Raw genomic sequence first — 15787 nt, forward strand, 5'->3', positions numbered from 1 at the left:
ACTGAACACGGAGTTCAGTCAGTTTGAAGAGGATGTTTGGAGCTCAGATATTAACACACACACGTTTATTCAAACGTCCTGAAAAGAAACTTTAATGTTGGAAACATTTAAATTCTGCTTCTCTCACATTTATAACAACGTTTAGTTTGGGTCATGTGACCGCGGCGGCGGGCGGATTGACCTGCTGACTGCAGGAACTGAAGCGTTTCAGACAAACGGCCGAACTGATTATTGATGAACAGCTAGAGCTGGAAGCGACGACGCGGTTACAAATGTCCCAGAGTCCAAACGGACTGAACGTCTCCGTCTGGTTCTGATTACAAGAGAAACTGAGATTGGTTGAAAGAAAAGTTCCATTAAACCAGGAAATATTCACGTGTCGGAAACTTAAATAATAAAAGTTGTCAGTAGACACGCGTTCACGCCGGCAGCTGGGTGACGTCGTTAGTTAGCTGCTGAGCTAACCGCTAACGTGCTATCGATTCACTATTAAAACGTCACGTCGCGTGTTTTCGATCGTCGTGGTTCGGCCGTTTTGTTCCTCGGCTTCCTTCCTCCAGAACAAGTTGCATGTCCCCGTTCTTCTGCTCCGAATAATCTGCCGTCGGAGTCGCAGGACGGAAAACGTTTCCGTTCACACGTGACTCGTCTTCGCACGAGGGCCGGCAGCGTACGTAGAGACAAGTTCAGACTTTAGGCTGACACGTAAGTTTAACGTAACACTAGTGTGTAGGTGAGCAGTTGTTTGTAACATTGAAGAACTTTTTATTTTGTTCTGGGTTTTTTATATTTATCATTTCTTATTATGTATATTTGTTTTTTAAGAAAAATAATAAAATGGAAAAGTTGAACGTGTGACTGACGTCTTCTGTTGTTCATCACTTCACCTCCGCCAGCGTCTCGGAGGTCTTCAGACCACAGAAGCACGTCTGACTGATGGTTTCAGCTTATATTTTATTAGCGCATTCTGTAATATTTCACAGAATCAACACACACTATATGGCCAAAAGTAGCGGGACGCTCCTGTGCAGGACCTTTTGACGTGTTCTCGCTCTCTGCTGACAACCGTTCTTTCAACACTTTGGCCTTTTCCTGTCGTCTCTTCCACAAACCGCTGACCTCCGGCTGGCGGCCGTGTTGCCATCCCTGTTGTTCTCCTGAGCGAACATTTCAGCTATCAGAAAATACAGCAGCTTCACTTCCTCTGATGAAACAACGCTGTTAGCTAGCTGAAGGATCCCGTTAGCTCCATGCTAACGGGATCCTTTCCGTGGGATAAAGAGCAAGTGTGGTAGTTTCACTGGGAAATAAAGAGGAACTAATAAACTGGGCTTCGCTTTATTGACATTTTTTTTTTGCAGCACTGACACGTTAAACCACAAACTGTACAGACATGAAGGGGACAGAGCTTCAGGACAGGCGGGTTCAGACCGTTTACATCCTCATCAGCTGTTTCATTAAACAGACTTCAGGCACCAGTGCAGAGACCACTGAATATCACACGATGCGTTCGCTGTCATCTCAGACTGTGTGCACGTGTCCCAGGTTGTAGTGTAGTTGTTAGCTAACTGCGTCAGGTCTAAGTTGTCATGCGTTAGCTCAGGGACAGCTGTTAGCCGACGCTGACTGAAGTGTTATTGTTGGAACTAAATCGCTAAAAGTTCTTCTTCTGGTGTTTTTGTCAGTTGTGAATCAGCAGGTCCGACCCTGACTCACCTGCGGAACCAGAAAACAAAGACACCTGGCAGTAATGTGCGTCTCTGTGTCTATATGCAAAGAAAAAAAATGTTGTGGAGGCAGCGGTACACTTCCTGTGCCAGAGATTAAAAGAAGAAGAAGAAGAAGAAGACGACCTGAGACTGGGTCCTCAGGCCGCTGGTTTCATGTGAACTCCATCCAGGTGTCGACAGGTTTATGAGCAACAGCAGTACGATAATTACAGACGCCGACTCTGCAGCCTCGGGTCCGGCAGGTCAGAAGCAGCCGTGTGTCAGAAACCCTCATCAGAGTTCCTCGTCGTCCTCGCTGACCATGGTGTCCACCTCTTTGTCTTTACGTACGGCGCTCTCCGTTACGAACGCCCTCTGCTGCTCCTCCAGCTCTCGCAGCTCCCCCTGCAGGCGCTCCAGGTGGAGCCTTCGCCGGTTCCTCAGCAGGCGGCTGGGGAAGGGGTTCATGTCGTTGAAGGCGACGCTGGTCAGCTTCCTGCACGACCGAACAACAACAGCAACATTTAACAGCTTCATCTTCATGACGGGAACCAGCAGTCAACAGATCAAAGAAAAGCAGCAAATCACAACAGGAACTTTTTTAAAGTAGTTTTTATGTGTTTATTATTTTATATAAAAAATGATTCATTGATTTTTTTAAAAGAGCTGCACGTTATATTTCAGCTCTGATATCTGAACCAGGTTACTGCTGCGAGATCATGGACGATACTTTGTTTTCCCATCCTGCTCTCTAAATAGTGGAAAACTCGTATCGACCCTGAGCAGAAACTGTGTTCAGACTAAACTCTCAGTATCTTCAGTATCAACAAACGTATCTGAGCAGAGGACCCTGCAGCAGGAAAACACAGGGCCCGACATTTGACTCACTTCCAGACTGCTCTGATTAAACTTCTCCACAGTGAACACGGGACAGACTGCAGTCCAGGGGCCTCATTTCTAAACGGTGCGAACGTACAAAACAGGGCTGGAAACTTGTGGACGCCGCTTCCCGAGCAAAGGTTGGGATCTATAAAAGCAGAGCTGACGGGAGAAAGTGCGTCCTGGAAGTAAACTCTGAAGCATGCGTACGCACATAAAGAGGAGAGAAGAGAAACGGCGCCTCACACGGCAGAAGGATGAAACGCTTTGAAATGAATATTAGAGTGTAAAATAAATCCTAATATTCCCTCTAGTATTCCAGGCTTGAAGCCTTTCTGAATAAACAAACACCTGATTGACTGATTTTCACCAAAAAATCATCATTAAGATCATTTGCAGCCTCAAAAAGATCCAGATTCAGGATCAGAAACACAAACAGAGATTCTGTTTCTGCAAAAGAGCCTCAGATGTGTTGGACAGTTTAATCAGGAATCAGATTCATTAATACCTGCATGCAGCAGTTTATTCTCCTCAATAAGGTGAACATTTAAACTGACGCCGTCTTCAGTCGAGCAAACACCAGAGCGGAGTTTCGTTTACTGTTCTCACACGTTCGTCGCCTTACGGAGCCGAGCGCCGAGCGCCAGCGTGCGGATGTGACGCGCCGCCTGTAAAAACACGTTATGGAAAATAAAACAGTTTGTCGTTTACTACAAGTCCTATTTCTTTAACTCGTCAGACTGTTTGTGGAAAGAAATGTTTAAACTCAGAGGAAGTCTTTCGGTTTCCTCTCTTTTCAAACGGGGGAGTCCAGATCAGTAAGTTCGTGGGGAGCTTTGCTTGAATATTTTTTGGCGTACGCCTTTTTTTGGCTTTTGGGCGCACGGACACTTTTACTGAGGATTCTATGCACAGCTTTATAAATGAGACCCCTGGTCCAGTTTACAGGATCTGTGTCGGGTCTCCAGCAGGTGGCAGCATCACACCTCAGAGACAGGACACACACCTGACAGAGGCTTTAAACCCGACTGATGATGCACACACGATGAAGACAGAGTCCTGAGAAGAAGTCCGACAAAGCTTGGACCCCTTTATTGTCGGATAAAGGACCTGAGGACCTGGCTGACTTGCGTTGCTCTTTCTCCTGTTACCTGTTTGACCTGAAAAGACGGGGTCCTGAGCCCTGGCGAGCGTTTACCTGCCGTCAGAGATGGTCTTGGTGAAGAAGCGCAGGTACTGGTAGATCTCCACGCTGTCGCGGATCTTCAGGATGTCGTCCTCTTTGTATTTGAAGAGAGCTAGAGCGTACCTGAAGATCACCTGCAACACAAACCACACGGGTGACCTCACAGTAAAGGTCTCTTTTCACGACTCTGTTTTAGCATTCCCAACGTCGTGACTGCGCCCAGAGATCTCACGGCAGGAACCTTCATTAGTGATGGAAACGTGACGCAGCCCTGGACTCAGCAGGTCTGAGCTGTCGTTTCAGCCTCAGACAGCGTGAAGCACTTTGCCCTCAAAATTTTAAATACATCTGTACGCTGAGGCCTGGGAAGTGTGCAATAACTTGGTGTTCTGCTTGTTGTTTGTATTTTATTTTAGTGTTAATCGTTTATTGGATGTGTCGTGTGTGTAGCCTACGTGTCTGTCTTCAGCTGCTTTTTGTATTTTTTGTGTATTTATTGTCTGTAAGGGCAGCTACTACTCTGCACTACACACTCCATGACAACTTCCACTGGAGGACAATAAAGTATATTCTATATGTGACCACATGGTTTACGAAGTAGTTCAGACAAGTACTTATTAGAGGTACTTGTACTTTACTTGAGTATTTTCTCCTCCTGCTCCGTCTCAGAGGGAGATGTTGGACTTTTTACTTCACCACATTTATCTGACAGCTTCAGTTACTTTACAAAGTCAGATTTTTACACATGAAGAGTTTATAAAAGATGATGTTTAATTTATAACTAAACAGTTTATACAGGTACAGCTGACAGGATTAGTCCTTAATAAAATAATATTTTAAAAATATTTCATGTGAAGATTTGCTGCTTTTACTTTTTAAATATTTAAATTTATTTGTAATAACGTTGGTTAGAGAAAACAAACATTCTGGGAGGAATGCGTTCATAAAGTAACGCAACAGTAACGTGTTGCTTTTTGCTGTAACGTAACGTTACAGCGCATTTTAAAACTAAATTAAGAGGCGTTTTGTTTTTTAATAATTCACCGAGAAACATTTCAGCAGCAGAAAAACAAACCTACGAGTAGACGAGTAACGTTATTTCCTGTGGCTGGAAACCACTGGTCGAGTTTGTAGGCAGGGTGCAAACTATGGCTCCCCTTAACAGGACGGCAGCTCCCCTGATGGATCATGGGTAAACAGATTTCTACAGGCTGTGTGTTTGAGCTTTAATGAGTTACCTTCCCGATCAGAGAGGTTATTACTCTGCACATCACTAGACGCCACCTCTGCAGCTCATCTCACTGTCAGAATACTGTGAGAGGCAGGTTCATTTATGTAAAAAACAAGATGATTTGTATTTAAATGTTTCATCTATTGACATTTTAGATGACGAAATTTAAACTTTGGACTTTAAGTTTGGAAACTTGAAATATCTGTTAAACTAATCTCAGCAGGTCGCTCACAGGTAGAACGAGCAGCACATTAACATCAGAACAACGTAACGTTCATAAGTTCTGGTGAAACCATTTTTTTAATAAATCGCGTATATTTTGAACCAAACGTAAGTCTCAATCCTCCAAAAGGCGTCAAAGGAATAAGAAAGATTTTATGTATACCTGATATTTACTATTACAACACAGGACATTGAGTAGTTTTACTTTTAATACTTTAATTACATTTTCCTGATTAAACTCACATCCTTTAACTTAAGTTCTTTTGCTTGTAACAGAGTATTTTTACAGTGAGGTTTTAGTACTTATACTGAAGTAAAGGATCTAAAGACTCTGGTGATAAGTTGCAAATAAATCCAGAACGTGAATTATTAAAGTGAGTGCTTGGTTCTTTCTACGCGTCACCTCCTGGAGTTGCAGGATCACTTCAGTCGGTCCCATTCAGTTTAGAGTCTACACTGCAAAAACTAAAATCCAAGTAAAATTAATTATCTTAACTGAAGGCAAAACATACTTGTTTTTTGTCTGACAAGATATTTTTTCTTACCAGGCGGCTTTTATGTTAAGAGAATTTCAAAGTTTTTTTTATCCTTAAGTAGCAAGTGAAATATTCTTGTTCTGTTGGCAGATAATTTTGCTTATTTTAAGTAATTTTGCCCCCATTTTATTGCTTTTTTTCCTTGTTTTTGAGAGCTCAGTTTAGAGTCTATATTACTGTCCGGCGCGTTCACTGGAGTATTTTCATTTAGGAAACATCGTGTTTATCCTCCACTACATGTGCAGCCGCTACAGTTACTGTGAGCTTCACCTTCTACATTCACGTCTTTAAGACTTAAAGACCTGTTTGTCTGCCGTGGTGCGGGCAGGTGTTCGGTACCTTGGTGCCCTCGTACAGGAAGGCGTCCCACAGGGGCAGCAGGATGTCGCTGGGGAGACTCTCCACAAAAACCACCAGGAACCAGTTGAAGGTGACGAGAGACACGTCGATGCTGTGATCCTCAAAGTGAGCCGCGAGCCGGGGAAGCTTCTCCGTCAGGAAGTCCTTCAGCACCCGCTGGTCCGCCTGAACGCAGGAACTATCAGTCACCAACACTGACCAATCAGAGATCAGCTGCAGATTCTCAGCAGGACTGAGATCAGTTCACATACGATGCTTCATTTTTTATTTGTTTCACGTAAATACAAAACACATGCAGGAAATATAAAAAGTACTTGTAAGTGGGGTAGAAGGCTGGACACACGTGAGGTAAAATAAACATCACCATCACATTTGAAATATCAGCCTGCACACTCAGCAGTGATGAAATATCACAGCTCACTCTCAGAAAGTTTACCGAAAATACTTCATGTCCAACAGATTGCTACAAAAGAAGGTGACTCTAAACTCACCTGAAGCTTCTGCAGAGCAAATGTAAAATCTGCCTCCAGGCACCAAATAATTAAGTTCCTGATAATAATTTAATTAATTTGGGTTTAAATGGAGTCTAACTAAACTCTGCTGATGCTGTATGTTACTATAACGACCAGCAGAGGACACAGGTGGTGGGGAGATAAGGTGAACAGGTGAACAGGTGAGTGTGCTTCATTACCTGAGAGGCCACCAGGTTCTTGGTGTAGTAGTCCTGAGGCATGATGGTTTCCACCACGGCCACCAGACACCAGAAGGCGTCTTCTTCACTCTGAAGAACCAGCAGAGCGATGGCCGCCAACCTGAGAGACGCGTGACACGACACTGTCAGTGTCCTGTCTGTTAAAGAAGGTTACCGCAAATGTGCCTGTTCATAATTATTCGTGTGTTGTCGTCTGTTCTCATCTCAGGGCATCGCGTGCCTAAACGTCAGCGATTGGATGCATGTCGACCGGCTAACCCTACAGCTGTGCAGCTAGCAGCTAGAGTTGGCCTCCTTTGTGTTGCTCACATTGTGAGATTGCTGTCATTATTAAAAATGAAAGGTTTTTAATATCTAATGTATAGTCCCATTACATCATAGTGAAAAGTTTAATCTCCAGTGATTAAAAAACATTGTTATCTCGATATGAAAGATTTTGTTGGATCATTTTGAACAGGCAGATATGCGGTAGCCTTCTTTGGATCTGGCACTTAAAAGCCACGTCACATGACGGGTCACGCGTCACATCACATGACAGGTCACGCGTCGCGTCACATGACAGGTCACATCACAAGTCACATCACGCGACAGGTCACACGACAGGTCACACGTCAGGTCACACGACACATCACAAGTCACGTCACATGACAGGTCACACGTCAGGTCACACGACAGGTCACACGACACATCACAAGTCACGTCACATGACAGGTCACATGACAGGTTACAAGTCACGTCACATGACAGGTCACGCCACATGACAGGTCACGCCACATGACAGGTTACAAGTCACGTCACATGACAGGTCGCGTCACACGACAGGTCACGCGTCGCGTCACACGACAGGTCACGCGTCGCGTCACACGACAGGTCACAAGTCACGTCACACGACAGGTCACATGACAGGTTACAAGTCACGTCACATGACAGGTCACGCCACATGACAGGTCACGCCACATGACAGGTTACAAGTCACGTCACATGACAGGTCGCGTCACACGACAGGTCACGCGTCGCGTCACACGACAGGTCACGCGTCGCGTCACACGACAGGTCACAAGTCACGTCACACGACAGGTCACATGACAGGTTACAAGTCACGTCACATGACAGGTCACGCCACATGACAGGTCACGCCACATGACAGGTTACAAGTCACGTCACATGACAGGTCGCGTCACACGACAGGTCACGCGTCGCGTCACACGACAGGTCACGCGTCGCGTCACACGACAGGTCACAAGTCACGTCACACGACAGGTCACATGACAGGTTACAAGTCACGTCACATGACAGGTCACGCCACATGACAGGTCACGCCACATGACAGGTTACAAGTCACGTCACATGACAGGTCGCGTCACACGACAGGTCACGCGTCGCGTCACACGACAGGTCACGCGTCGCGTCACACGACAGGTCACAAGTCACGTCACACGACAGGTCACATGACAGGTTACAAGTCACGTCACATGACAGGTCACGCCACATGACAGGTCACGCCACATGACAGGTTACAAGTCACGTCACATGACAGGTCGCGTCACACGACAGGTCACGCGTCGCGTCACACGACAGGTCACGCGTCGCGTCACACGACAGGTCACGCGTCGCGTCACACGACAGGTCACGCGTCGCGTCACACGACAGGTCACGCGACAGGTCACACGTCAGGTCACGCGACAGGTCACACGACACATCACAAGTCACGTCACATGACAGGTCACACGTCAGGTCACACGACAGGTCACACGACAGGTCACACGACACATCACAAGTCACGTCACATGACAGGTCACACGTCAGGTCACACGACAGGTCACACGACACATCACAAGTCACGTCACACGACAGGTCACGCGACAGGTCACACGTCACGTCACACGACAGGTCACACGTCACGTCACACGTCACGTCACACGACAGGTCACATGACAGGTCACATGACAGGTCACATCACATGACAGGTTACAAGTCACGTCACATGACAGGTCACGCCACATGACAGGTTACAAGTCGCGTCACATGACAGGTCACAAGTCACGTCACATGACAGGTCACGCCACATGACAGGTTACAAGTCACGTCACATGACAGGTCACGCCACATGACAGGTTACAAGTCACGTCACATGACAGGTCACATCTCACGTTGTTTTTAAAGACAGTTTGCAACCTGGTTTTAGGGCGGGGCTAGGTTAAGGAAAGGTAAGAACAAAGGTGTGTGTGAGCACCTGTTGAGTCCCTGGCAGTAGCCAATGTCAGGGTTCTGCCAGGAGAAGGCCAATAGGACGCGGCTGAGCTGCTGGAGGACGGGGCTAGATGGCGAGGAGAAGCGCTGATTGGTTGTCAGGGTGCGGTGGAGGTCCAGCTGGATCTGTCTGGAGGCCGGATGAGGAGACGTCCGACTCTTCTCACACAGCTGGGAACACAGAAGCTGGATTACTGTGAGGTCACTAACAACGTACCTCTACATCCAGGTGTGACAGGTGACACTGCAGACAAGTGTGGGTCAGGTGTTCTCAGTGTACTTCCTGTATACCTGCTGGTAGCGCTGCGGGTGATGCTCTCTGATCGTCCTGGTTCTGGCTCGGACCACCCAGCGCCACACCCGCTGTCGGTACTCCTGAGGGACGCCGCCTCGGATCAGGCCTTTGAGCTCCGGTGAGGGACAGAGGTCACCGTCCGACCTGCCGGCGAGGTACTGAGCCCAGCGACTCAACAGGGGGTGCTGCACGCCGTCCTGCAGGAGAACCCACAGAGACGTTAAATACACCAGCACGGACCGGTTCTCCAAAGGTGGCCGGTTGCGTTCTGTTTTTCTGTAAAACACTTTGGAAGGTGCTGCTGCGTTTCCTTCCAGGTAAACATTTAATAAAGTTCAAAAACTTAATTTCAGATGAAAAGCTGCGTGTTGTGGCTCCGCTGCTCTTTAAACAGTCAACTTCAAAATAATCAATTAAATGTAAAAATGATCAGCAGATGAATCAGCCCAGTTTTTCATTTTTCTTCATAAATAAAAAGGTTAAATGTCAAAATCAACCTTGAAAAAGACTGTTGGTCTCCAGGCTTTACTTATTAATATCTATGACAGGCGTTCATCAGGTTTCCTGATGAACGGTACCGGAGGCTTCGGACCTGGTGCAGCAGGTTGTGTGAGCGGATCTCCAGCGCCTGAATCTTTGCCAGCAGCTTCATGTCCTCCACCTCATAGTCTGGGATGATTTTGAAGCCGTACTCGTCGTGATCTCTGAGGACACAAAGGACAAAGTTTTTAAATCTCCCTCCATCATTGAGCCAGGCGTTCCTGTTATTCTGTCCACCCGGCGCCGGGGCTGTCCCGGTTACCTGGCCGCGCTGAGCCTGACGACGCTCTTCAGCTCTCCTTTCAGGGCGTCCTCGATCATCTTCTGGACGGCCCCGCGCTGCACCGGATCCAGAGATTTGGCCTCCTGCAGCGTGCGCAGGACGCCCAGGTAACGGCTCTCCACCTGACAGTTGCTGGCCTCCAGGTAGGCACACTGCAGCCAATCACAGGGCAGGAAACAGAGTGTCAGGCACCAAACACAGTAATGAAGAAATTAATCCCAGGTGGACCCACCTTCACCATCAGGCTCTTCTCCTGCTCGGAGCTCCTCCTCCACAGTTTGGTCAGCTGGTAGATCTCAGAGTTCAGGAACTTGTTTTGGTACTTATACGCCTCGATATCGTCCTGAAGACCAGATTCAAAAGTTCAGACTGACCGTGCTCGTGCGTGTCAAGATTCTGCTGGATCAAAGAGTTTCACTTCACCTTCAGGTTCTCGACCTCCTGCTGAAGCCGTCTGAAGGTCTGAGAGTCCAAACTGCCACCGGAGGACGAGATGGGTCGACGCGGGTCGGCCATGCAGGCGCTCACCTGCTCAGAGAGCTTTATGATCACCTGACAGGAAACAACAGGAGTCACCACACGGGCACTCTAAACTTCATTCATCTTTTCATCGCTACAACACAACACAAACAACAAAACACAAACAAAACAACAGGACAAACAACACAAACAAAACAACATCGACCACACAAACAACACCAACAAAACAACACCAACAAAACAACACAAACACAACAAACAACACCACAACAACAAAACAACACAAACACATCACAAACAACACCAACAAAACAACACAAACACATCACAAACAACACCAACAAAACAAACACCACAACACCAACATCAACAAAACAACCCAAACATCACAAACAACAAAACAAGACAAACACCACAACAACACAAACACAACACAAACAAAATACAAACAAAATAAGACAAACACCACAACACCAACAAAACAACACAACCAAAATAAGACAAACACCACAACACCAACAAAACAACACAAACACAACAAACAACACCACAACACCAACAAAACAACACAAACACAACAAACAACACCACAACAACACAAACACAACACAAACAAAATAAGACAAACACCACAACACCAACAAAACAACACAAACACAACAAACAACACAAACACAACCCAAACATCACAACAAGACAAACACCACATTGTCTTCATTTCCTCTGACTGTCTAAAATCCACTCTGAGTCGGAGGATTCTGCGGTTCAGGTGAATATATTCTGCGCCTTCTCTTCTGTTTGATCCAGAATGAATCACACCTGCACCTGAAAGGTTTCTGATCATCTTGTAATCAATACACCTGGTCTGAGATCAGTTATGTTGTTTGTGTCCCTGTCCTGAGATGTGAGCAGCAGAGTAAATCTGTCAGAATGATGGAAGCATCACAATAGCGAACACAAAACCAACATCCTTCACCACCAGGTGTCTGCAGTTCACCTGTCCTCAGGTGTGACCTCACCTCCTGCTTGGCCTCGTTCTTCTCCTTCAGCATCCTGATGTTCTCCTGCAGCTCGGCCAGCTGCGCGTCTCTCTGAGCCAGGCTGCTCTTCTTCTCCTCCACCTCCGTCTTCGCCTCCTCCAGTCGGTCTCGCAGGTCGGCCGCCTGCCGCTCGCGGTGTCGCAGCAGCTCCAGACGCTCCTGCTCGCCTTCCTCCGCCAAGAACTCCGCACAGCTGCGCTTCTCCAGCTGAGACGCCTCCAAGGATTTGTGGAGGATCCACACCAGCTCCTGGACCGGACACAGCACCAGCACCATCAATATTATTAATAAAAAGAATAAAAGTGGGCGTGATGTTTCTTTCAAGCTGTGTTCTAAATAATGGACGTGTGATTTTACTCGTTTGAATTTTAATTCTTTGACTGTTTACAGAATAAAGTTCCGCTCAGACAGGATGAACATCACACGGGGAGGCGGTGGGGTTTTGTACAAGATCTGTACCAAATGTCCAAGAACCGTGGACTCAATAAGACCCGAGCGTTTGGATTCTGCTTCTCTGATTGGACTGCAGAGAGCATTTCACAGTACATAAAAGTGTAAGAGAGTATTTGGGCTTTTCTCAATACCGGGTACAGCGAACCTGATGGCGGTCACGTTTAACTGGCAGCTGGCATGCCGGACGTCCTTGATATATCGACCACAGATTTGAAGTTTAAACGACGATATTCTCGCCTAAAAAAACTCTGCTTTCAGTGACACAGCAGTATTATAACTCCCACTAGTTGGTACGAAATCCATTCTGGGATACTTGGCTATCCAAAGTCCACACAGGTCACCACCCGATGCAGGCTCGGTAAAACGGACGGACTGAGAACAAACCCGGGTATCTGCCTGGACTTAGATTGATGCAGACTGAGAACCCTCCTTTCACTTTAGCCATGAAGGGGAAGAAGGTCACCGGGTGCTGACAAGATCTGAGGTGAAGGAACCAGAACTGAGATTTAATAAGAACTGGATGGATGTGGAAGAGAAATCTTCACTGTTCTCCTCCTTTAATTTAATTCATTAAATCCGAACTGCATTTTAACCCTGGTGAAAGGACAGGATCTGCAGGAGGTGAGTCGGAGTCAGGAACCTCTGCTCCTCCTCAGAACTCAGATCTGAACTCACCAACGTGGAAAACATATCAATCATTCAGTGTGACTTCACTTCCCAAGGACATCGTGATCTCTGACGTCCGTCCTGAACAAATCTCCAGAAATCAGCTGAGAAACCAGAGAGATGCTGCAGAACCTCCTGAGAATCTGCGAGCTGCTAACAGGAGCTGCTAACAGCTGACTCAGCTGCTGTCAACGTGGACAGTTTGACGAAATGTGAACAGCAGCAGCTCTGATGAGCTTTACAGGGTCTCGCTCTCCTGACAGCTTTAACTGTTTCTGTCGTCATGTTGGTTCCCAAACAAGCCGATATGTTGTTGGTGTTAGCATCTATCAGATTAGCATCAACACGTTTAACATGTTCACACAAACGTTAAATGTCCGTCTGAGCTGAGAAAATGCATCAGAAGGAAAAACCTGAGAGATCCAGAAAGTCCGTCTCTCGGTCCTGTCTGACTTCCTGTCTGTGGCTCTCAGCTGCGAGCTCATTGGTTCCTCCTGAAGACATAAATCTTTAAACAGATTTAGAGAGCATCTGTTGGGGACTACTTTCAGCGGCGGATGAATCCACAGGAGGTGCTGTAGTGAGTGTTTGGGGCAGCAGGCCCGTGTATGTTGGACCGAATAAACTACAGCGTGTGTGTTTTACCCAGATCAATAAAGCCTTCTGTATCTGATTAGCGAGTGATTGGTCACCTTCTGAGCCTTGACCTCCTCCATCAGCATCTGTTTCTCCTGCAGGAGGCGGGACGTCCGGTCCGACGGCAGGCTGTCTCTGCCGAGCGCCGGCAGGGTGGACGCGCTGCGCTTCTTCGTTTTCCTGCTCCAGCTGTCGAACAGCGAAGGCGACACCCGACCCTCCGTCGGAGGCCCCTGACCTGCTGGATCAGCCAATGTGAAGGGAGGGGGCGGGGACGGGGACGGGGACTCAATGGGAGTCCTGGGGTCTGGAGGGACTGACATAGGACAGGAGGTTATCTGTGAATGTCACATTAACATCAGATGAAAATAAGGGACCGTAAAGCCTGACAGGACAGAAACAACCCGTCCCAGCTCAGGTCCGGACCTTTAGAACTGATCCTGGTACCAGTTGTTAGCGGACCTACCCGTGGCGTCGGTGTCTGCAGAGCTCGGGGGGATCCACGGAGGAGCGTCTACATGAAACAAACTCTGAGTCCAATCCTGAGTCGTCCTCTTCCGGAGACTGTGGACCGAGTTTCTGTCCAGACAAAGAAAGAACACCAGAGACATGGAGCGCTGAGGCTCATGGGAAACGCTGATGTTTAAACAGACACGCTGACTCTGAACGTCACAGAGAAGCAAACCGACACTCACTGGATCTCGATGAGCGGGTGTTTGATTGACATGTCGACCAGCGGCGTTCGTTGTGACGGTGCGTTGGCCGCCTCCTCCCCCACCAGACCCAGCGGGCTCTTCAACACCGGCAGGAAGTCGTCTGCAGAGACAGGAAACAGAATTCAATTCAAAAGAAGGAAACGGACCAGAAAAACACAGAGGACGTGTTACTGTACATCCATAATAATCTGCAGCTTCCCCGTCTCTCTAACACCAAATTAAATGGTCACTTTCTGTGGTGAACGGCCTTTTTCAGCATTCGCTTGCTTGTTTACCAGTTTAGAGAGTTATACATATATACTATGTACATTTTTTCATATATACAGTAGATACTGTACGTATACTTTATGTATACTCTGGGCTGTCTCACTGGATATCGTCGTGGATGATGGAGGGAATTGGTGTAATCATCTAATGTCATCTAGTGTCTGAATGCTGCTGGTGTAGGTCTATAAAGGTCAGGGGCCTCCTGGGTAGCAGACGGATGGTTCATGCTTGTCAGCTGTTTTTGTCTTTAGATCTAAGTGAATTGAATTTTGTGCAAAGTTTCATGAGGTAAAGAAGCATCTTTTCCCAGAAAACCAACAACGGCCCGACAGCCAGGAGCACAAAAGAACCAGGCTGTATCCCTCACCTGCCATCCAGTCAGAACTGAAGAAGCTGAGAGGCCAAACATCTCAGAGTATCTTCAACCAAGTCCAGGTGCCCTTGATTTGAACCCACCTTGGATATACACTCACCTAAAGGATTATTAGGAACACCTGTTCAATTTCTCATTAATGCAATTATCTAATCAACCAATCACATGGCAGTTGCTTCAATGCATTTAGGGGTGTGGTCCTGGTCAAGACAATCTCCTGAACTCCAAACTGAATGTCAGAATGGGAAAGAAAGGTGATTTAAGCAGTTTTGAGCGCGGCACGGTTGTTGGTGCCAGACGGGCCGGTCTGAGTATTTCACAATCTGCTCAGTTACTGGGATTTTCACGCACAACCATTTCTAGGGTTTACAAAGAACGGTGTGAAAAGGGAAAAACATCCAGTATGAGGCAGTCCTGTGGGCGAAAATGCCTCGTTGATGCTAGAGGTCAGAGGAGAATGGGCCGACCGATTCAAGCTGATAGAAGAGCAACTTTGACTGAAATAACCTCTCGTTACAACCGAGGTATGCAGCAAAGCATTTGTGAAGCCACAACACGCACAACCTTGAGGCGGATGGGCTACAACAGCAGAAGACCCCACCGGGTACCACTCATCTCCACTACAAATAGGAAAAAGAGGCTACAATTTGCAAGAGCTCACCAAAATTGGACAGTTGAAGACTGGAAAAATGTTTTCTTGTCTGATGAGTCTGGATTTCTGTTGAGACATTCAGATGGTAGAGTCAGAATTTGGCGTAAACAGAATGAGAACATGGATCCATCATGCCTTGTTACCACTGTGCAGGCTGCTGGTGGTGGTGTAACGGTGTGGGGGATGTTTTCTTGGCACACTTTAGGCCCCTTAGTGCCAATTGGGCATGGTTTAAATGCCACGGCCTACCTGAGCATTGTTTCTGACCATGTCCATCCCTTTATGGCCACCATGTACCCAT

General features: G+C 47.1%; 1 protein-coding gene across 4 annotated transcripts in view; it reads right to left on the minus strand.

The window, feature by feature from the left end:
- Window positions 1-1593: 1593 nt before the first annotated feature.
- The window catches only part of tbc1d2 (TBC1 domain family, member 2), a 25542-nt gene continuing 11348 nt past the window's right edge, over window positions 1594-15787 (minus strand). For 2 of the 4 annotated variants that reach the window (XM_046030766.1, XM_046030769.1), the window contains 14 exons: window positions 14174-14294; window positions 13945-14057; window positions 13535-13794; window positions 11703-11972; window positions 10627-10755; window positions 10436-10546; window positions 10183-10355; window positions 9973-10084; window positions 9377-9577; window positions 9069-9256; window positions 6815-6935; window positions 6103-6288; window positions 3787-3908; window positions 1594-2205 (listed from right to left, as the gene is read on the minus strand). In XM_046030766.1, coding sequence (XP_045886722.1) covers window positions 2004-2205; window positions 3787-3908; window positions 6103-6288; window positions 6815-6935; window positions 9069-9256; window positions 9377-9577; window positions 9973-10084; window positions 10183-10355; window positions 10436-10546; window positions 10627-10755; window positions 11703-11972; window positions 13535-13794; window positions 13945-14057; window positions 14174-14294 — 2309 coding nt within the window. In that variant the 3' untranslated portion in view covers window positions 1594-2003. Of the gene's footprint in view, window positions 2206-3786; window positions 3909-5426; window positions 5693-6102; window positions 6289-6814; window positions 6936-9068; window positions 9257-9376; window positions 9578-9972; window positions 10085-10182; window positions 10356-10435; window positions 10547-10626; window positions 10756-11702; window positions 11973-13534; window positions 13795-13944; window positions 14058-14173; window positions 14295-14828; window positions 14892-15787 lie in introns of those variants that run through there. The other 2 variants (XM_046030768.1, XM_046030767.1) reach the window with 2 other exon arrangements.

This window comes from Micropterus dolomieu, linkage group LG19 (genome assembly GCF_021292245.1).
Source record: "Micropterus dolomieu isolate WLL.071019.BEF.003 ecotype Adirondacks linkage group LG19, ASM2129224v1, whole genome shotgun sequence".
In the NCBI taxonomy this organism is placed as follows: domain Eukaryota; kingdom Metazoa; phylum Chordata; class Actinopteri; order Centrarchiformes; family Centrarchidae; genus Micropterus; species Micropterus dolomieu.